The following is a 22250-nucleotide window of genomic DNA, read 5'->3' as shown; positions in this document are numbered from 1 at the left end:
ACAAAACATCTGGTTCAATTTTTCCCTCACATTTTTCTTTCTACATGGTTGCTAAGTTAGTTTGTGTACATCTTGATTTTTTTTTAGATTATTAGTACACGACCAAACTTGGATCTTTTTTTCTTTAAATTTAAAAATTGATTTTCTTTATAAAAAAAGGTTCTTTTTAAAAATGATTATTAAGAAATAGATAGGACTTGTTTCCTAAAAAAGTAGAAAATTACTTTTAGAAAAACAGTTTAGATAAATACATCAAAAAGGCACAAGGTAGCCTTTTTTTATTAAAAAAAAGTGTTTTTTTTATAGATAAACTTAAAACAAACTCGCTATATTCTCAAAAGTGACCCAAGTTAAGGGGTTCAATTAGAAAGATAATCCCAAAATAGCCTAGGAAAACATAGCAGTTTAGGCTAGGGAGTAAAAAGAAACAATATGACGAACATTAGTCCTCCTGATTAACATTGATGGAAAAATCTATAACATTGTATAAAGGAAATATCTCTTGTTAACTACTTTTTGGTGTCTACTTTTGTTTAATATCATTTTATCCTTTCTTGATTACATACTCTCACACCTCATTTGTATAATTACCCTTGAAAAAAGCTGTTTAATACATAAATGGCAGAAGAAGAAAAAATACCAAAAAGGCTCCACTACTCACACATTACCCATGCAATCACGTCGTCTCTCTCGCCTCCCCATCTATCTCACCCTCAAATCCCTCGAATCATCTTTTCCAAATCGCACCAGTTCTGATAGCACATGTTTCAATTCAAGTTTGCTATGTTTGGGTGAGTACGTGACGATGTAGAAGGTTTTCCAGGCAGCATCGAAAGGGCTCATTGATTTGACCACCATTGGACAGATGGACATACGTTAAAGACCAAGACAAAAAAACAATGTTAGATAGAACAGACGAAGGTCACGAAGCACATGAAATTCTGAAATGGATCAATCAGTCTTCATCTATTTCTCCTCCTCCTTTAGTTCTGTTTTTCTTAAATGGATCAGCCTTCAATCTTTCTTTTTGGGATTTTGTTCAGTGAGTTTTTTCCTCTGTCTCTTCACTAAAAATCTGATCACATGGAAAATTGTTGTGAAAGATGACAACAAATTGTTTTCTTTTGTGTGTGTGTGTTTCTTGAATATGTATGTTTGATTGCATACATAGTAGTACACGTATTTAAAGATGGAAAATGAGTGAGTTTGTGTTGTAACGTTTGTTTCTCACTTTTAATTCAACAAAGATAATTTCAGGCCTATGGGATTTGGAGACTGCCATTGTCAGATGACCATTGGTAATTCCACCTATTTTTGTCAATGTTTAATTTTATGGTTTTACTACTTAAGAATTTTTACTTGGGTATTACAGGGAGAAGATTAAGCAATGAGCCAATGAACAAGAGGCAAGTTGTGGAAGCAGAGATGGAAGAATATCGATAGACTCTTTACACAAAGCCTTGAGTTTTACTATTGTATATTCTTTTTTCATCTTATTTGTTTGTATGGGCTGTTTATGCCATTTTACTGTAACATGATTGAAGAATATTCAAAATCACATTCTATCTTTGCTAACCGTTTAACTTATAGCGTTTGTTACGCATTACGATATAAAATAAAGATAACAATCCAAGACAAATATTTGATTTTTTTTTATCACGTGCACAAGCAAAATAATATAAATTTACTGAAATATTCTTTCTAAACTTAAGTATCTTAATATAATTTACATTCTTATTATATTATTCTTATTATATTTTATGAGAATTTAAAATATAGAATTCAATTTAAAATATATGATTATTATAATTGATAGATAATATGAATTTAAAATATATGATAAAATAAAATTCATGTACCTAATAAATAAATAATGTGAATTTGATTATATTATGAGACTATCATTACCTTGTTGGTAAACCAAAAATTATCCATGATTTTTTAAATAATAAGTTAAGTCTTTTTCAAAAGGGTGAAACAAAAGTAATTTGTCTTATCTAATATTGTAAATTTTAACAAACCAAATTAACCATGTTTTTCATAAACTGTTTTTAACCTCTTATGAGGAAATCTGACATTATCAAGACTTCAGCACTTCAAAATTTAAACAAATATCCAAACACTTCAACAATTGTTAAACTTAAAGGCATCCATCATGAGGGTTAAATTGTAATAAAACCTTTGAAATAAATAACTGACCATTATTAACTTTTATAAAATGCGTTAAATGGTAGTGAGCATTTTTTTTTAATAGTTGCTAGTAGTTGACAGCAATAGAAAAAGGTTCTATCCCTTTGACAGATCATTGACGTTTTTAAGCATGCTGTTGGCATCTAATCCTAATATCCTATAATTACAATAATACAGAATAGAGACAGAATAAATGATTACACACTACTATAAATCGCTTTGGACAATTGTGGATCTCAGGGGAAGGGAGATGAAAGGGAACTCTTGTACTCAATCAAATGACATTTAATTTAAATTTAAAAAATCCCGACTTTACAGTAGAAATCTTTCCTTTTTCTAAATCATTGGGGGAGAAGGAAAAACCGAGGAATTAGAAATTTGCATCATCCTCTACAAAATTCAACAGAAACTTCAAAACCGAAGACTTAAGATCCCCACTCACTCCTTTATTTTTGGTTTCAAACACGCCCTTCATAATTCTCGTGTAAAGCCTTTCAAGTTGTGGAATGCTGTAATTTTCACTACGCTTCACAAAAAGCTGCTTGACAGACTCTACTTCTCCTAAAAATTCACCGTCTAGCACTGTGACATCATCAGGACTGTTGCCATCAGCAAGGTTATTTGTAAAAGTTCCATGCAAATCTCCTTCAATTGACACATGTTCCAGCCTTTCAGAATTTGTGTCATTTGCCTGCTGCTCCAGGGAAGACTTTGATGGCACCGAATCTTGTTGTGACTTTTCTTCTGCTATGAAACACACATTTTGAATAAACTTTAAAATCAGTATTTGAACATCAGGAAAAGAGTGAACAGGAAATCAATCATTAATTAGAAATCAAACATTAATTAGAAATCAAGCAACACCAGTATCATTGTTTTCTTAAGCATAACCAAGTATACAAAAGTTAAGTACATGACAAGCGAGGACTTGAAGTAGTATAGAAAATCCACAATTTTTAAAGATGTCTACCTACTCATGACTATCACGCCTCACCCATGCTTATGAATTACGACAAAAACAACAGCTCAGGTTAAAATATTGACACATCCATGTTCCGTTATTCCTCGTCTTAATTTGGATAACTTGAAAGTATTCAAACTTCCACGAATCATGATAGCAAAACAGCAACAATGGTATGTACGACTATGGATGACTTTAAGGAAACCATTCTATACGGAAATAATTCATACTGCAAATGCATTCAATTCATACCTGCATGCACTTCGGCAATCTTCTTAGTTCGCTTCAATACTTCATAACTCTGATCCATATTAACCTCTGGTTGGACATGACGAAGTCGAGCACTCATTCTAGTACTCTGACCCAGCTGCACAACAGGAGTAGCAGGGAAAGTAGAATCCCCTAATTCATCAGACAACTGAACTGGGCCACCTTGGCTAGCAATCTTGTCGCAATATGCAACCAGTGCTGGATCCATCTGTGAGAGCATTCCATGCACCTTAAAAAAGTAAGAAAAAAGAGTAAGACAAAGAAAGCATTTGCTAACAGTCAACATCAAAAACTCCAATGTATAACTTAAGGCAAAAGAAAGTCCATGTACCGCATCACGGAGCTCACAAGCTCTACTAACAATCCTAGCACCATTGTAATCCTCTCCATTGTAAGCCTGAGTTGCAGAAAGAAGGATCAAACATAGGACATGCTTTGAATATTAGAAGTATTTTATGCAGCATATTCAGCATATATATTGGCCAACCAAAAAAAGAACACTCCAGGCACAAGATACATGCCTTCGCATTGGAAACAATGAGATTGATGTCCTGCAGGAATGCAGCACTTGTAATATAGTGACCATTATCAACATGCTGCAGAATGGTAGCCATGTCCATTGGGTTCTGTATAATTGAACGATAATTTGGTGCATCTTCGTCTGTCACTGGATAATGGAAGGCATTAAATCGTTTGTCATACAGAATCCTGTAATAGGGACAAAAAATATATATTCAGACACAGAGAGGGTGGGGTGGTGCATACAGTTAATTAAAGGCGTCAATGAGTCAAATGAAGGAAACAATTGTACATAAAGCATAGGTCGACATACCGGTTGCAAACATCTCTAAGGCACATTCGCAATCTACGAAGTGCATGTTGCTCAGCTTCCACCTTTGCTTTTAGCTCAGACACTTTTGGACCACTAGCCAATTTTGGAGCCTTGGGAAGTTCAGGGAGGCATCCTGCATCCTGAGATTTCTTGTTGATTCCCTCCAACAATATTGACATAGCAGCTTCTATCAAAAGATTGAAAAACAAAGTCCTATCTTTGGCACATGGCATATTCACTTTATAACTGTTCCAAAAGGAAATAAGAGGGTGAACACAGAAACAAAGGCATGAAGAATAATACTTTTCAGATTCAAAGAGGAATATATAGATTATTAGAAACGTTCAGCCTTAGCATTTGAACAAACCTACAGTTATTCAAATACTTGTGGGAATAAATAACCAACTATAGAAGCTTAGGTAAAGAAACAGGGCACTGAATAAGCATTAAAATTTGTAATGCCGGTATTTTACCCCTCTTAATAGTAATGATGCATGAAAAGTAATGTGATGGATACCTCTGGCCTATTTTTCCTTTGTGAAAACAGGAATTTTGACAAAAGAAAGAGTTTCAGAAAACACTAGCTCTACATCAGCAAACTTTAAGAGATTTTTTCTCCTATAAAAAATGCAAGCCTTGTTGAATTCCATTAGTAATTTCCACCCTACAAAACCACTCATTTATAACAATATAATTACATACATATTACTGGTATAAAGAAAAAAGAAACTTTCTTTGCCTCGGAACTAAAAAAATAGATTTGCAGTAAATTATATCAAGCGTACATTGAGCGATGAGGGAAAATGGAAGTGGGCACTTCCTCAACTTCAGCAAGTGTAACTGAGGATGTACCAAGCAGTAAGATAGGCAAGTCAGATGGTAATTCTTCTAGCAAAGTCAGGAGAACAGCCCTGAGCTGTTCATGAGCCTGCAAGATAGTTAAACCAATCAAGCACAGGTCACATCAAAAACAGCAATTCAATATCAGGAGACCTGTCAGAGTAAGAAGCAAATTTTGGGCATGCAGATCAGTCCATTTTGCATATATATTTACAGATAACCTAGATATACTCACAGTCTCCCACCAAACATCAAATTGTGGTAAGTAGAGAATTGATGGTGTTGTTCTTCTAGCTTCACCAAATATATGTACCAATGCCTCCTCTGGTGTCTTTGCACTAGGATCTGACAGAAGAGATGGAAGTCCCAATGAATGTACTGGAAATTTTTCCAGCTCATGTAAAACCGCAGGGCCAAGATGATCCTGTTAAACTAGAGCAGTAAGTATATTCAGTCTTCAGTTGCTGTAATGAAAAACTTCCAATAATATTTGAAGGTTCCAAGATAATTACCAGCCCTGTACCTTCACCACCACAAAGCATAAGCCTAGGCCGATACACAAGTGGAATTGCAGACCCGTAGGAGAGCATCGAAAGTTTGGTCAACTCTGATGTAATTGAAGCTGGAGGGAAAATATCAGATATAATACTCATGGCTTTCTCTAAATGTCTCTGAAGACATGGTTGAACTACTAGAGACAATGGCCTAGAGTGCACGATAGCTCCCCTATGAGCAGCAGGAGTAATAGTAGACATGGCTTCAATAAAATGAGTCTTTTCTACCTTGACAGAATCAACATCAATGACAAATTTGTCATCACTAGTATAAACCTGTGGATATTTTTGACGGAATGCACGGATGGCAGCTTCAGTACAAAGAGCCTTCAGGTCAGCACCACAGTAACCTACACAACTAGCTGCAAGTTCCTTTTTCAGCTCATTTGGAGGAGGATGCTTCCACTTACGAGTGTGAATGTCTAATATCTCGGCACGTGCCTCACAACCAGGCAAGGGAAAGTTAAACTCACGGTCAAATCTACCAGGGCGTCGTAAGGCTCCATCAATAGCATCAATCCTGTTGGTAGCTCCAATTAAAACAACTTGCCCACGAGAGTCAAGACCATCCATCAAAGCAAGCAAAGTGGACACAATGGAATTGTGAATTTGTTCTTGCTTACTAGACCTCACAGGTGCAAGTCCATCTATTTCATCAAAGAAGATAATAGAAGGTTGATTCCTTTGTGCTTCCTCAAAGAGTAGTTTCAATTGTCTTTCAGCCTCACCAACCCACTTGCTTAACACATCTGCTCCTTTACGCATATAAAAGCTAACCTTCTGGCCAGCTTTAGAAGCAGCACAAGCCAAAGCTCTTGCAATTAATGTTTTCCCTGTGCCAGGGGGCCCACATAACAATACCCCCCTAGGTGGAGTTATGTGGTAACTTGCAAAAAAATCTGGATACAATAATGGAAAGAAAACCATTTCCTTAAGAGCATCAATGTATTCGGAGAGCCCACCTATATCATCAAAACTAACACTATCATCAACCTGTAAGGGTTGGATATCTGCCCCTCCCTTAGAGCTTGGTCCAGCAGTTTGAATCCCCGAAGTTAGAGTAGCCACCGCATCACCCTGATGACCCCAACCTGATGCAGCAAGATTTAATCCGAAAGCTGTTGTTCCATGCATGTCTAAGCCCCCAAATAGCCAAGGAGGACCAGATCTGTTGCCACCTCGCCCCCATGGAATAGCTGGGCCTTGGTCCAGCTCATCCACAAGAAGGGAGTCATCAGAATCTTCAGGCCTCGCTAAACGATGACGCTTATGAACTCGTGATCCACCTTTCCTTACATCCCTGCTGACCTTAGTTCCCATACCTTGATGTAACACTCTTCGAGGAGATCTTGGCTGGGCCTTCCCTTCCTCCATAGAGAACCTGCGGACATCTGAACGATTTCGAAGATCATAGCGCCTTCTTCCATCCTGCTCTTCTTCACCCTCTTCATCATCCCCATCTTCATCACCTTCGTCCTCACCTTCATCTTCCCCCTCAGCATCCCCCTCAATCTCCTTTTGGCCATCATCTGCATCATTTTCCTCAACATCATTTCCATTTTCTGTTTCATCCTGATCAACCTTTTCTTCTGAAAGGTCTTGCTCATCATCTGATTCTAAAATTAATCGTTCTATTGCAGCACCCTTTGAACGGCGAGGACGCAGCCCTTCACGTCGAGGTGTTTGTTTAGTCTCCGCCACTCTTTTGCGCTTATTAGACATCAAACCATCCCGTCTGTCACTATTTTTCATCCGGTTTCTCAATGATGGATATGTAGGTGGTCTCTGAAACATGGCCTCATATCTTCAGCCCAAATTATAGCAAATTCAAGTTTATCACAAAAAATCTTATATTTAATGGAGTATAAAACCTCACCATTAAGTCTTCGTCTTCAGCTCCAGAGCTGTCCGTAAAATCTTCAAGATTTACATTAAGCCTTCTTTTCCTTGTTGAACGTCGAAGGTTGGCAGAGCCAGACTGTGAGAAGCACAGATAACACAACCCAAGGATTTAAATATAATACTGACAAATTTTTTTTTTTTTTTGATCAGCAAAGAATACTGACAAATTACATTTATCATCTGATCAAACCAGCAAATGACATGATTCTTAGCAATAAGTGAAATAAATACACACAAGTACAAGATAGGGAAAATAATTAAATCCATCACTACCTACTAAGTTCACAGCCTTTAGTCTTTATAATAAATTATACCAACTAATAAAAAACAATCAGTTGCATCTGTCAAAGATGTCAAAAGAGGCCAAAACAAAGAAACAAGACGAATAGCTACTGTGTACAATCATATCCAGTGAAGCAGAGCCCAGAGTTTTATGTTAGTTATGGTATCTGATCAATCAAATTTGATTGCTAAAGTAATGCTTTTTATTAAAGTTATCAGTGAAAGCAACGGAGGAATGGAAGAACCAAGTATCAACTATTATACCTAGAATATTAGGCTCAGACAATAAATTACTTAGTGTTTGGATGTTATCTCCCCTTGTTAGTACAACACTTGTTATGTTTGAGTAATTCTATAATTTCCATGTCTTAGGAAGGACAGTTCATGCTATTATCTCAGTAAGCAAGCATATAAACTAGTTTGCAGTAAACATAATAATATTATGCAGGAATTTTAAGAAAGGTTATTGGCGGGTTCTCTCTAACAAGCCCAAATTTTGATCGAAATAGACCACAAAGGAGTAAGAAGTCAGAACCTGGTGATTTACAACTAGACCTGTTCAAGGTCCTATAACCAGATCTAAGGGACCAGACCATATTAATGATCTTAAAGAAAGTCAGCCAACATCAATAACTTCACAATTAGATTATCATGAAATGATATGCAGGAAATCATAATATCCACGACACATTTTCCAGCACATTTAAGAGGTAAACCTTTTGCAAAACTATAGTATACAAATACAACTAATTAATAGTATTTACTATGTTATATCATATAGCGGAGTAAATACTATGTCGTCAATGAACACTATATCGTATAGCGGAGTATTTACAACTAATTAATAATATTTATCTGCAACTTGTCAAGCCACCACAATTGCCTTTTTATAGTTTTATGTTTTCACTATTTCCTATACAAACATTTGAAAACAGGAATATAGAAACTTTTTCTCAATTCTCAAACCAAATGACCTTAATAATCACATAGATATATTCATAATTTCATATTTCCACATATTTACTTAGAAAGGGCGGGGGGATGGGGGATTTCATTGGCATCCATGTGACGTCGGACAATCTGAGTGATTTATATACAGAATATGCAATTTAAACAATAAAATAGATAGCCATCCTCATTAAGAATTATGCTTCTAGAACTTATTCGATACACAGATACTTACATTAGTATTAGAATCTTTTGATTTTCGATTCCCCGGACGCAACATCTTAGCAATCTGTGAAGCTGCCGTCCTTGTCTTGATCTTGCTTTTCCTGGTGCGCCTAAGGTTTTGGTTGTAATACAAATATGGCCGGCCATAAACGTTTGGCCTTGTCTTGATCCTATCACTTGAGCGCACCTGTCTGGAATCAGGGCCATCTTGGCCTGACCGTTTTGGATACATGAAGCAATGCTAAATTTGGCAATTAAAAAAAATTCACATGATCAGCAGATCTCAGTCAGCAACACCTGCAGAAATCAGCAGAATCTACGACACTTAAAACTTTCCCAACACACGGGAGTACAAAAAAATAACACAAGGTTAACCAAAAACACCAAGCCAAGGGCATCAAATATCTCACACCAAGGTCGTCCTTAAATGCATGAGGAATATCAAAAATTAAAGTTGCTTTTGAACATTTTCTTCTTGATAAAAAGGACATTGATTATGTCATAAGCATAAAACAAACAATTAAAGGACTTCACCACAGGTTCACATAAAACCGTTTAAAACTTATACTAACTAAAGGAAACAACAACAACAACAACAATGAAAGGCTTTTCCCACTTGCATGGGTAAAATTTTGAATACTAGTCCAAGAATCACAACAAAATCATTGCTCTACGGAACATTGAGAAGTCAAATGTATGTCCAAGACAATTTAGGTGAAAAAACTACATAAACATGAAATTAAAAAGTTCAATTTATTTTTTTTTACATTAATACAGAATGTTGTCTATCATAAGGATACAGACAGAGAAGCTGCAACAAAAACCAGAAACACCATCCTCAAATTAAGATTAAACATTCACCATAAATACAAGTGTCGTATTCCAACATGCAATCCTCAAACTAACCTCCAAACAAACACCGCATTCATCATTCAAATTAAAAAAAACAAAATTATTTAATATAAGGAAGAAAAAAAAAACAACGTTTTTCGCAGCAGGAAAAGTGAAGCGAACAACAAGGAACAAGATAACCCAAAATCCATGTGGGAAAAAAACACAGTTATCAGTGAAGTTGACAGTGATGCGAGTGTTGTTGTGAGAATTGGAAACAGAAAAGGACGCGAATAAGAGGGGGAAATCGAGAGCGAACCTGATCCCGGGGAATGAATGCACGACGAGGTTAGTTAGGGTTTGGCCGAAGGAACGATGAAACGCATCACTTTGAGTTTCAGAGTCCAAAACCAAAAACCCTTTCCGTTGTTGTTCTCCCTTCTTCTCTTCTCCCCATTCACACTTAGCTCCAAACCAAACGCCAAATATTTGTCTACTGTGTAACCCGGATCCGTACAAACCGGATCTGATCCCTTCTGTGACCCACCCAATAAGCGTGTAATGGGCCATTCCGGAGCCCAAAAAGAAACCCAAACATTTTATGGCGGGAACCGAAATGTTGCTATCTATTTTTTCTTTTCAGGCCGAATAACTACTTTGAGATCAAGATTCTGGATACGGTTCAAATTTTAACTGCAAATATCTCAACCCTTGAAAGATAAAACATTTGTTGATAAATTATTAATTTAATTTTGGTTAAACTGGTGATTATTGAATATATATTGTTAATATTATATATTGTATTTAATAATAAACTGAATAATATAAAAAATGCATCATTTTTAAACTATCATTAAAAATTTAAATTATATAGGACATGTTTGTATAAGTTTTTTTATAAGAAAAAATATTTTTTAATAAAATAAAAAGTTTTTCTTTTGTATGTGTTTGTCTAAACTATTTTTAAAAAAAATAGTTTTCCGTTTTTAAGTTTAAACAATCTGGTCAATAATATTAAAAAACAATAATAAAATGTTCTTTTAGATACTAGTCTAAATGAGCTGTTGTATGGGATTCTCTTAAATTTTGTTTTATGATTTGCATCAATGGAAAGTTTTTAACAAGTATCGAAAGAAGGACATATCTATAAAGACTTTGACGTTTAAGACAGTATTTAACTTAATAAAATTATATTATATAAGAAATTAGATAACATGTTACACAATTCTTCACTTTCACCTTGGTTATGTTTATCCAAAAAATCATATACAGATAACAGTAAGTCTTATTCTATGTAGTGTCCAAACTTGTGACAGTGGTTGCATGATTTTAAATATTGATTGTCAAGTGACAAATACCCTAAAGATAAAGATCTTGAAAATGAATTAGAATATGATTAGTATTGATGGAACAAACCAAATCACAGTTACCAAGCGAGGCTACAGAGTCTTATCATACTTTCTAAACAGATTATTAGAAGATTGTAGCGTATGTTTGGTATATATATATATATATATATATATATATATATATATATATATATATATATATATATATATATATATTATTTTTTGAGAATAATAAAAAGGAAAAATATTCAATTGAAACATGAAAAGATGACAGCATTCCTCCTAGTTATACCATCATATATGTAAACTTGTATACTTATCTTTATTATGTTAAAGATATTTAAATTAAATAAGATAAAGAAAATTAAAAATAATTAATAAAAAAATTTAATCAGTTTCGGACATCGGTTTCCCTGATTATTTCGAACCGCTTCATTAATTTTCCACCAACTTTTTTTATCTTTCTATTTTTTAATTGTCCGAACTAATTATTTGATCAATTTATTAGTTTTGTTTGTCGAACTAACTGGACTAGTTTAATTTTTTTTCATGTATTCTAGTACCTCAAAAGATGATCAATGGACATATATGTGTGTACAATTTATTTAACGGACACATTTATTCACCTTGTTAACAGTCCACTGAAGCAAATTGATAGCACACGACTAAATAACTGATTTGGGTTAGCAATAAAAAAAAGGTCATATTCAAACTTTACCCAAGTGAATTTTTTTAGTTTATAAAATTTATATTTTAATTTTCAAAATTTTAACTGCAGAGACCTTATATAAATTTTAAGGACTAAAAAATTCACTTAATAAACTTCAGTGACTAACAATTTCACTTATTAACTATAGAGACTAAAAAGAATAAGTTTACAAATTATATGAACTAAATGGGTAATTAAACAAAAAAAAAATTGTAAATCAAAATGAGGAAAGACACGCCATTAACTTCTATTATTAAAAATAACACTTCTAAGGATTGATAGATAAGGTTGTAATCGTACAAATTGTTGGTATGAAAAGCAAAATAATTAGCCCAAAATTTGCTTACCCAGAAGAATCAGTTTTTTTTTTGTATTATAATGGTCACACTGTTACTAGAACTGATGACACGGTGAAAACAGTGTTAACCAAACAAAATAAACCCCTTAAAATATTGACAATTATTACGAAAAATTACCCACAAAATCATACATTTGCCGGAAGAAACATGGTCCTCCCCTAACAAAAAGAAAAGAGAAAGGCATACATTGTGGCACTATGGAGCAGATTTTACTCACTTTGGGCATGTAGGGTGGAAGGCAGCTAAAAAAAAACCAAGTTTACCACTACAAAAAGAATGAAAATAAGACCGACTGATTGGTAAAGAGGCAACAACTAACCAAAAAAAAAAAACAATGGGGTTGTTCATCTCTATATAAAGTTACATACGCATCTATTATGCCAATCTTGTACCATTAGCATCCAGCAGCTTTCAAGAATTTATCAAAGGGGCTTGCAGGTGGTAGTTTCAAAGAATGTTGCTGTCCAAAGTCATATGAGCAGAGGCGAACTTGATATTGTGCTTGAAATTGCTCGTGATGCACTAACTTCAGATCACCTTCTGAATACTCCAGTGTCTATACAAAGGCAAAGTAACAAATAATAATCCTTTCAATGTTAACAAACAACTTTATGTATAATCTGAACTTTGGACCTGATTGTAATGCATCATGCAAAGGTGTCACCCATAGGTTCAAACTGCGTGTTACCAAATGGTTGCCTCTCCATAAATTGTAGCAATAAACAAATAAATGAACTCTATACCTACAGTACATCTTAGCATGCTCTCCAAATACATCATTTAAGCTAGTGAGTGATTTTTTCTCTAAATAATACAACTGGTTATTAAGATTAAGAAGATATTGAGAAATTACGAATATCATCTATGGAAGATTATTAGAAGAAGAAAAAGTTGTATTATTGGCTATGAATCATAATAAAGCAAATGATTTGATACTGTCTTTAGGTCTGTAGGTAACTTTCATCTTCAGTTTTTATTTTCTAATAATGGTAATTTCATCATCGTTCAATTTACAAGCTACCTAAACCAGGACACTCAATACTCCAAACAATCAACTGAGCAGTATAACCAATGGAATGTCATATGGATCCCGAAGAAAATATTATTCTTTCACTACATATTTTTCTTTTGCTGAAGAAATAAACTCTCATGATAAAAAACAAACTAACCTTAATTGGCAGAGGGGAAACTTTTATTTCATTTTCACTTGAAAGAACTATTGCCCCAGTCTCCTGCTGGTGCTTGAAACTGTGAAGAATCGACATTTTCTGTTGTTTCCCAGTTACAAGTGCCTCACACTGGTTCTTCATTTGATCATAAGATACAGGAGTTGAGGAAATGGGGAAACTTGCCACTTGTCGTGCGGTTTCCAAAACCTATCCATACAATAATCCACTGAGTATCTTTAATCCGGCAGAAAAATACAAAATTGATTTAAAATACAATAATGTAGCCAAGCAACCTGAACCAAATATAAAATCATATCTTTAAAAGAAGAAACCCAGTCTCGACTCTCCAGCTTAAGGATACAAGATTGATTTAAAATACAGTCACATAGCCAACCAGCTAAAACTAAATATAAAAGTGTATCACATTTTACCGATTGTATGAGTTGATTAACACTTAGAATGTCCGGGCTATTGCTAGATAGTGATGATTTATGATCTGACTGACTTCCACTTGATTTGGGCCATGTCTCTTCATCCATCAAAGCTAATGGAGCCACAATCTAGAAACAACATGTCATAGAAGTATTAACACAGAAAAGTTTTCTAAAGCCACTTACTTAACTTAGATGCAAAAGCAATTTTGAGGAATTTTACCTCGTCAAAATCTGGGAACTCAATCTGAGCAAGTGGAGAAGACTTCCCTGGTGTCTCCATAAACAATGGAGGTCCCAGTGGATACGCATCATCAGGGGAAAACCCCTGTACAAGTTGCTTTTTTATGCTTGACAACTCATCCTGGTTAATATGAAAAAGTCATGTTATTTATACTCACCCACTACTCACATATTCCTTTTTTATGCTTGACAACTCATCCTGGAACCAAACACAACCAATTAGCTATTTAAATTATTTCTATACAGCATACCTAAGCATTCTTTGTTAACCCAACTACACCTGATGGAAAAACTTTTCAATCTGGGATAAATTATCGTGTTCCCTTACTGATGGCTCATGTAACTAGTTCATTCTTTATGAAGGCAGTGTCACCTTCGTATTTTCTTATAAGAAGCATATTGCTATTCTATCCTTGACCAAAAGTAGGGTGATGGTGACATCAATTCCAAAAAAGCAATTCAACCATCTCATACTCAGTAAAAGCTTGAGCATAAAATTCACCATTGATGCCAACTATAATGTGATTTTTACTGGTCAATGAGCTTAACTAATGGAAAACTGAAATACAGTAGTGCCTACTTCATCCTCCTAACCCTGGCAACTTCCCAACCTTGAATCTAAGCAAAAAGAAAAGAAATTCGCATTACCTCTGATAGTTTTGAAAATTTAGTCAAGAAGCATGATATTACAGTCTCTTTCAACTGTTTGTCATCCAATTTTACTGCTGACATTATCTTCATAGCTGAAACATCATCTTCTTGAGATCCATAAATTATGTTCTCTGATTCTCTAGAAACAGCCTGCAGCCTGACATCATCAATCAACTCAAGAAAAGGATCTACCTGTGGATTTACAACACTAATTAATTTAACTGATCATTATTAAAAAAAACAAGCAGATAATAAAAATTCAATTTTAAAAAGCAAGCTGAATAACAAAGACATGGAATAGGGATCAAGATAAGAGATTCAGGGAAGAAACTAACAGTTGTCTCAGTCAGGGAAGTTTTAACTTTCTGAATTAGCTCAGGGAAATTGCCTGCCCTGGCTGAGAATATAAGCATGTACGATGCCAAAGTAAAAAGAGACCTCCTGCGAGATGGTTGTAAACCTCCTTTAACAGGCAAGTAGAGAACAGGCATGTCAGAAAATTTGCAAAATACAAAACATTTTATCTCAATTAGTTGGGGAAGAGTGATAACACTTATAACAACACATTCTACATATTATATATATATATATATAGAGAGAGAGAGAGAGAGACAGTCACACCATTGCTTGCAGTGAAAAACCATGTATAGTCAATCAACTATTTTAGGAAAAAAATTTATAGCACATATAGACTGAATCCCTAGAATTAGGCTCATTTAATTGTATTCCTTAGCCAAGTTGTGCAAAGAAGGCAGCACGTCAGGATTAGAAGACAAAAAAACCACTTATATGTTCATCTTACCTTCTTGGTCCAAAGAGAGGCTCATGAGGGAAAATGCCAATTGGAAACATCTTACTAAAGCCATGTAACTGGATGTCTGTAAAAAGTACACATCATCATGAACTTAGAAAAATTAATTAAATTGTTTGGTTTATAAGCTATCAGGATTAATAAAAGAAATTATGAAAATATGGCATTTCTTTTTACATTTCCAAAAGGATTAAACATTCAAAATGTTGGCTATTACCACAAAATACTATTGATAATTTCACACAAAATTCAAATATGCATTGATAGCTGTTCTTGACCCAGGTAATAGTGTAAGAATATGAACTAGGCCACTTTATAATAACATAGGATTAAGATATAATAGTACAAGTGACCCCAGCAACAGTCAACTGGTAAATAAAAATGTAAACTGTTATAAATAATTAAATATTAAAAAAAATGAACAAAAGCATTAGTTTATTGCCTTTAGGGACTTTCAATCTAAAAAAAAATGGCATTTGTATTTTAGTATTTTACCAATCTCACCTTTGAACGAGTGAACAATAAAGCAATGCTATAAGTGTGAGCCATTGCCTCAAAATTTGCAGGGCCACTCTCCACAGATGTTGCTTGAACCCAGATTGAAGAAAGCAAAAAACTCACTTGGTGACTGCTTAACCGAAAAGAACTTAGCTCCTGAAAAAATAAAGAGTTAAATCATGCAATATTGATTAGCAATTACAGCAAAAGGTAATGTCTAAGGTTTTCTACACTATTGGAAAAACAAAACTAATCAAATCACTTCCTAATATTAGTATATATTGGAATTAATAAAATTTGTATAAAATATAAAAAAGAAGAGTAGGCACTGCTGGCAGCATCCCAACCGCCACCTCCGAAAAACAACTATTGAGTTGCATGTCTACTAATACAATTAATAACAATGAATAAAATAAACATTATAAACTAAAAAGTGATAAGTAAAAAATTCCATACATGTTTTCCATCAGTTAGAGCACCAGAAAAGATGTGACCATGATATGGATGAACTGCATATTTCCCACTAACACCAACTACTGCCTTTCCTTCCATAGGTTTCCCATTGATCTGTTCTGCTCCTAAAAAGCTTTCATGCTGAATGGAGAAGCTTTCGCTTGGTACCTTCTGATACCCCTTTGTTTTTTGGTCTAACTGGGGAGAAAATGGAGATGGCATAAGCACTAAAGAAAAGATGCTGTGTGCTCCAACTCGTGTTTCATGGTCAGGATGAGCCATCGCCAGGAGCAATTGGTGAAACAAAGCATCAGGGAAAGCCTGAAAGGACGAAAAATTACCCAAAAGTTTATACAGTTTTACTATCAGGCATATAGAAAAGTCCATATCCAGTCAAAGTAACTCAGAACACTAACCTTTTTGTGATATGATACATTAGGAATGGACATGATTAATTTTGCTGTTTGATAAACAGCAGAGATTGTTGTTCTTGCTATGATGGTTGTACTTGAGATATTCTCTAACACCACAGCCATCAAATCAAGAATGGGTCCAACATCTCCAACCTGTTATTCTCAAAAAGTTATATAGTAGAAGCATAAAGTTTGAAAGACAAACAAAATGTTATGCATACCTTGTTGGAAAAATGTAATATACACATTTCCAAGGCAAATTGGAGTTCAGTATTCAGCTTAAGCCCATCATTTCCAATGCTGGAAGCTTCAGCTGAATTTTGCAGACACTTCCTTAAATGTTTAATGAGGTCAGATATTGCACCAAGTATTGCAACTGAAGCCTGTTGCTTCACATTTTGTGCAAGTTTTGTTGTAGTGTTAATGATATTAATCTGAAGGATAGGCTGCTTAGCAACATTCTTATGATCCAAGTGCTTGACCAAAATGGACAACAGAAGACAGGAGTTATCTCCTGGTGTGTAAAAAGAGATAATCAATATACTGAAATAACAGAAAACATATATTTTTAAGGAAAATTGTGTCACTGAATAATGCAGGGTTACCTGATTCTGCTAAAAGAGATTCTAAGTACATCAAAACATGAGCAGCAACTCCTTTTTCAGAAGACCATTGATTTTCAGTATCAAAATAGTGAAAAAGAGGCTCAAGGACACGCCGTAAAGTTGTAGCTTCCCTTGCCAATTTGACCATATTATACAAGCAAACCTTTGACCAATATGTAGGATCTTTAGCAGTATCCCTGTAAAAGATGTGAACACATAAGGGCTTTGGGACCATGACTGTTGGCTTCATAATAAAGGGTGGTGAAGAGTAAGGTGCAACATACAACACACAGTCTATCTCAGTTCCAGTCACAGCTTTCAGCAACAAAGGATCCTTCTTAGTGATATCTGTTAAAGGGTCTTCTACTTTGGGAATTCCCTGTACTAACAGGTCCAGGGACTCTGAATTCAGTTTATCTTCATTGGCAGGTCTGGAGTTAGAATGGAGACTCGGGTAATTCTCCAAAGTCACTGATATAATCTATTTCAAAGCCCAGCCGCCCAAACAAGAAACAAAAAAGCAAAAAAGTTAGATTGAAAAAAACTCTCTGTTGCTACAAGTGCAAGATGAGCTCTAAATTAAATACCCAAGTTTGGGTTCAAAATTTGGAAAAATAAAAAATAAAAACATAAAAAATCAAACTTCAACAACAAATGCATCCCTTGTTTTTTACGTCTTTTTTTGTACCATTGAACAATAACCAAAAGAAGGAAGAGTATGGAAACAGTACTCACTTCATCCAAATCCATGGAAAGATGGGAATGCTCGCCCATGAAATGAACCTATCCACAGAAAATGGGGGAAAAGCAAAAGATATCAACAAGCAAAGGTACAAGTGACCTAAAAGGCAACTGACAAAAGGATACTGTGTTAGGAATAACGTAACCACTAACCAGTTCAAATTATTTACCTCTCACTCTTACAATCATTTACAAAATCAAATCTTCTAGCCTTTTACAGCTATTACCAGATAACATGATCAGTGATCACTAAAACTGCTAAAGACCAAACATTGATCCTCACCTCTAATTTACATTCTAATCCTATGCATAGAGTTCATATTCATAAAAATAGTTATGTGGTTTCTTCTGCTTTTGATCGCTGAAGAAAAGAGCAGTCCTTAATCCTTATTATGTCAAATTACAGGAATGAATAAGCAATTTCCAAAAGACATAACCAATGAACCAGAGAAAGGAACAGTACCATATAGGATAGAGCTTGTAGTCCAGCTGAACGTAGCCGCAGAGCTCGTTCATCTTCCCCCTCTTCTTGAGCCAGTTGACATAATTTAGGAATAAAACCCTCTAAGTTGAACATGTACGTACCATCTGTCTATTTTTAATTTAAAAAAGTCAGGACCACAAAATCTTAAGCCTTCCAAAAATTTTGAAAAAAATAATTATATTTTTTTTTTTGGAAGGCAAAAATATAGTATTATTAATATAACAAATCAGTACCAGAGGTACTGAAAGATCAAGGGGAAGTATGATTTTTGACCTTCAGTGGTATCCATTTTTACTACCTTCATGAACTTTCACCCAGAGACCAGAAAGTTAAATTTAAGCAAAGAAATCAAAGGGATGGCAGATCTTGCTGACTATGCATCATCCACATAAGTCAATCCCACAGTGAACAATGTTAATTCCAAAAAAGTCAGAAACGTTAAATAACCAACTACCTGGCTATCTAAAAAATCAAAAAGAGTGTTGCAGCCTAAGATCATGATTTCATCTGTTTGGGTTTGTTCTAGAAGAGTCCGAATGATCTCTAACAAACTACCAGCAAAAAGTGGCCTGCAAAATTAGGAATTATCATTTGAATATATCACATATTTGAAATAAAAAGAAGAGGCCATCAAAGAAAAAATATTGACACTGTTTTATATTATCACAAATTATAAAATAACCAGTATTATGTGGAAAAAGATGGTTTTAAATGACATCATATTTTATATTTTTTTTCTTTTTCACACTCCTTAAAATGTATTTAACACAACTTTTAGGATATTCAGCTCACTGCACAAATGATTGTAAATAACAACAGAAAAGGAAATTGTGTAGCAAATACATTCATTATTAGATATATTCAGTGACTTAAGATTGATGTAGAAGTTCAAAGAGCGGATCATGCTAACAAGTGCCCTAAGGGCACCGGTTAAAGAACATCAAATACATCCTATTAAATGCCTTCAATTACTCAGAGAAAAATAATAACTTTTGTGTTTCTGGTATACTAATACTTTTTTTCCAATAAAAAGATTCTAAATTTTGTTTCCGTAAATAGTGTCCTTAAGGCACTAGGTAGCATTTATCTAAAAGAAACAGGTTTCTCATTGGATTATATATCAGGAGCATAAAAAATTTACAAAAGCAATGACTGGAAACATTCAATCTAAAATTTTATGCATGCAAAATTTTCTTCTGGCAAACTATGACTACTCCTTAAAAGTGAATTTTTCAGAATGATGACGATGTATATCCATGTCATTAAACTTACATCTGCTCCTTACATGACGATAAGAATTTCCTGTATATGCACAAGACAACTTCCACTGAGCCGAAGGTTTCATAACGCAAATATTTGTAACATATTTGCTCCAAGTTATCAGTAATCTGCAAGATAAAATACCAAAAAAAACTTAAATGGAAGCCAACGAGATTTCCTCCTGCACCATAGATAACTTCAGACATAAAATAGTTTCATCATATTATCATATTATTCAAATCAAATAGTTGCTTAAGAGAATTATTATTATCTAAATTCTTTCCATCATGTCAAAATTTGTCTTGATTACATGATGCAATTGAACCTGAAGTGACAGAGAAAATAAAAGACTTCCAAGAATGACATTACCTTGGGAATTCTTAGTGGATTCTTAGAAGCATAGTCACATAGTTTTCCAATTTTTCTATCATTAAGTTCAGCCTCCTGCCAAACACAGTAACTATCGTGCATATTAGATGATGTGAAGATCAGAGGAAATAAAAAGGGCTGAGAGGGGCTCCAAACCAATCCAAATATTTATTAAATTCTGATAATATTTATTAGAATAAAAAAAAAATTATCATGGATCCTGATGTACCCCTTTTCTTCAGGAAACTGGAAATTCTTATTTGGAACACAATAAACTAGTTACTAATAGTGGCAGTGGTAAACTAGCTAAGGGAAATGATAAACTAAATGCAAAATCTAGATTAAAAATTACATAATGAAGTCACTGATAGCAAAGAAGCGTGTTTAAAAAATATACCAGCCTCCGAAACCAATAGACATGAAAACCATCCCATGGTATATTCCCAAATAATTGCTAAATCAAGGAAAAATCTTGCTACAATACCCATGTTTTTTTTTCCTGGATATGAGTACCATGATGTGTTGCCAAACATATATTCATTGAATACTGTTGGTTTTCACAATAAAGGTCGAAGCAACCAACAGGTGTTTAATAGTTAACTACACATCAATGTACTGCTTTGCAAGGGGAAAGAAAGGGGTAACTATAGTAAGCCATTAACTAACATAATAACAAGCAAAACTGATATCTGAAACGAAATTGCATATCAAGAGCTGAAAATGTCACCTGATAGCGTGGGAAAATATCAGCTAGCAACTTCTTATAACGCTTCACCGGTTGTCTGGAGCTTGCCCGAAGAGCAGGACAGGCGCAACAGAGGTTACCACAGACGGGCACAACCCGCCTGGACATAACCCCCATTTTGCTATGAACCCTGAAGAATCTTCTCAATATCAATCAACCCACTTTCTCTGAAAACTGCCTCCACAATTCACATTCCAGCAGCAACAACAACATAAATTCACAAGTTTTATCTACAACCATTGTTCATCATGCCTACTGCTACAACTTAATTAAAGCCCAGTCAAATCCTGAGCTCAAAAGGGTTTAATGAATTTAAACCAAATACATTGACTTACCCAAAATTCAAACAGTTGCAAGATCAAAGGTCTCTGCCTCTCCGGTCACGATCTGGGTTGAAACTCTAACACAATTTCAGAAATCACTCCAATTAAAGCTAGGAAACAGTGGAAAATTGTGGCACACGACTCTCTCAGACTCAACAAATGACAAAATTGAAGAAATTAAACAAGGGAATAATAAACAACAAAGCAAAATACGTAATAAATAAAACAAATCTATAAGAATAATGGCAATGGGGTCAGAGGGGTTGAACACTCCACCGTCATTTTCGTTGTTGCTCAGTTGGATATTAATGCTTATTGGAAACCAACGCTTTCGTTCCAGCATCAACATGTACTTAGCAGCTACTATTGAATTAAACCATCTAGTGAAATGAAATTGCTGACAAAATATATATTAATAGAAAAAAAAAAAAGCACGCTAACGTCACCATTGGTGTGGTTGGAAAGTTGACTGCACGATGACTCTGTTGCGCTTCATGATCGTTTACGCGCAAATCATTCAACGTCGTGGCATGGATGCTTAGATCGTTTCTCATCATCGACAACTATATACTACATACAATAACGAATCAACGTGCCAAAAAAAAAAAACACGTAGTAAAACGGTAAAAGTTTTTTTTTTTTTTACTTAATTCTATTTTTTATCTTATTTTTAAAATTTTAGGTGAATTTCATCAAAATAAATTAATTTGACGTATTTTATTTTTTGATAAATTTATAATTTTTTTTATTTATCTATTAATAAGTGTAAAAATTGAGAATGAAATTTGTTTTAAAAAATAAA

The 22250-nt window shown here is 34.4% G+C and overlaps 2 protein-coding genes across 11 annotated transcripts; both read right to left on the bottom strand.

Annotated features, from left to right (window-relative positions):
- Positions 1-2454: 2454 nt before the first annotated feature.
- LOC100787765 (ATPase family AAA domain-containing protein At1g05910) lies at positions 2455-10310 on the bottom strand. 2 transcript variants are annotated; one of them, XM_003541126.4, is made up of 11 exons: positions 10155-10310; positions 9015-9301; positions 7524-7625; positions 5606-7432; positions 5329-5517; positions 5039-5181; positions 4254-4499; positions 3943-4129; positions 3753-3818; positions 3404-3650; positions 2455-2937 (listed from the first exon to the last, which is right to left on the bottom strand). In XM_003541126.4, exons 2-11 carry the CDS (start codon positions 9234-9236, stop codon positions 2561-2563), a joined length of 3606 nt encoding a protein of 1201 aa, XP_003541174.1. In that variant the 5' UTR covers positions 9237-9301; positions 10155-10310; the 3' UTR covers positions 2455-2560. The 2 variants fall into 2 exon arrangements, with proteins under 2 accessions (XP_003541174.1, XP_006592155.1); XM_006592092.3 differs by having other exon boundaries at positions 2455-2934.
- A 1926-nt stretch (positions 10311-12236) lies between these two features.
- LOC100799047 (protein SEMI-ROLLED LEAF 2) lies at positions 12237-22017 on the bottom strand. Of its 9 annotated transcripts, none has more exons than XM_041007355.1 (22): positions 21895-22007; positions 21725-21811; positions 21461-21525; positions 21108-21299; positions 20381-20455; positions 20024-20139; positions 19206-19320; positions 18731-18859; positions 18262-18309; positions 17811-18007; positions 17527-17723; positions 17143-17435; positions 16925-17074; positions 16512-16829; positions 16062-16211; positions 15549-15624; positions 15082-15209; positions 14744-14938; positions 14076-14216; positions 13853-13981; positions 13422-13628; positions 12237-12808 (listed from the first exon to the last, which is right to left on the bottom strand). In XM_041007355.1, exons 4-22 carry the CDS (start codon positions 21240-21242, stop codon positions 12647-12649), a joined length of 2961 nt encoding a protein of 986 aa, XP_040863289.1. In that variant the 5' UTR covers positions 21243-21299; positions 21461-21525; positions 21725-21811; positions 21895-22007; the 3' UTR covers positions 12237-12646. The 9 variants fall into 9 exon arrangements, with proteins under 9 accessions (XP_040863289.1, XP_040863294.1, XP_040863293.1 ...); XM_041007360.1 differs by having other exon boundaries at positions 21108-21255; XM_041007359.1 differs by lacking the exon at positions 21725-21811 and having other exon boundaries at positions 21108-21380; positions 21895-22017.
- Positions 22018-22250: the final 233 nt, after the last annotated feature.

The sequence above is a fragment of the Glycine max genome, chromosome 12, assembly GCF_000004515.6.
Source record: "Glycine max cultivar Williams 82 chromosome 12, Glycine_max_v4.0, whole genome shotgun sequence".
NCBI lineage: Eukaryota > Viridiplantae > Streptophyta > Magnoliopsida > Fabales > Fabaceae > Glycine > Glycine max.
This window is presented reverse-complemented; position numbering and strand designations above follow the sequence as displayed.

Excerpts from the sequence above, each read along its gene's own strand:
- LOC100787765 (XM_003541126.4), bottom strand. The coding sequence starts at position 9,236 with ATGTATCCAAAACGGTCAGGCCAAGATGGCCCTGATTCCAGACAGGTG. Across the intron at positions 5,182-5,328 it reads TTGATGTTTGGTGGGAGACT|GCTCATGAACAGCTCAGGGC; the intron begins GTGAGTATATCT and ends ACTATCTTGCAG. Across the intron at positions 4,130-4,253 it reads CTTAGAGATGTTTGCAACCG|GATTCTGTATGACAAACGAT; the intron begins GTATGTCGACCT and ends TCCCTATTACAG.
- LOC100799047 (XM_041007359.1), bottom strand. The coding sequence starts at position 21,242 with ATGGGGGTTATGTCCAGGCGGGTTGTGCCCGTCTGTGGTAACCTCTGT. Across the intron at positions 16,830-16,924 it reads ATGTATCATATCACAAAAAG|GCTTTCCCTGATGCTTTGTT; the intron begins GTTAGTGTTCTG and ends TCGTCCTTTCAG. Across the intron at positions 13,982-14,075 it reads AGTTCCCAGATTTTGACGAG|ATTGTGGCTCCATTAGCTTT; the intron begins GTAAAATTCCTC and ends TGTTGTTTCTAG.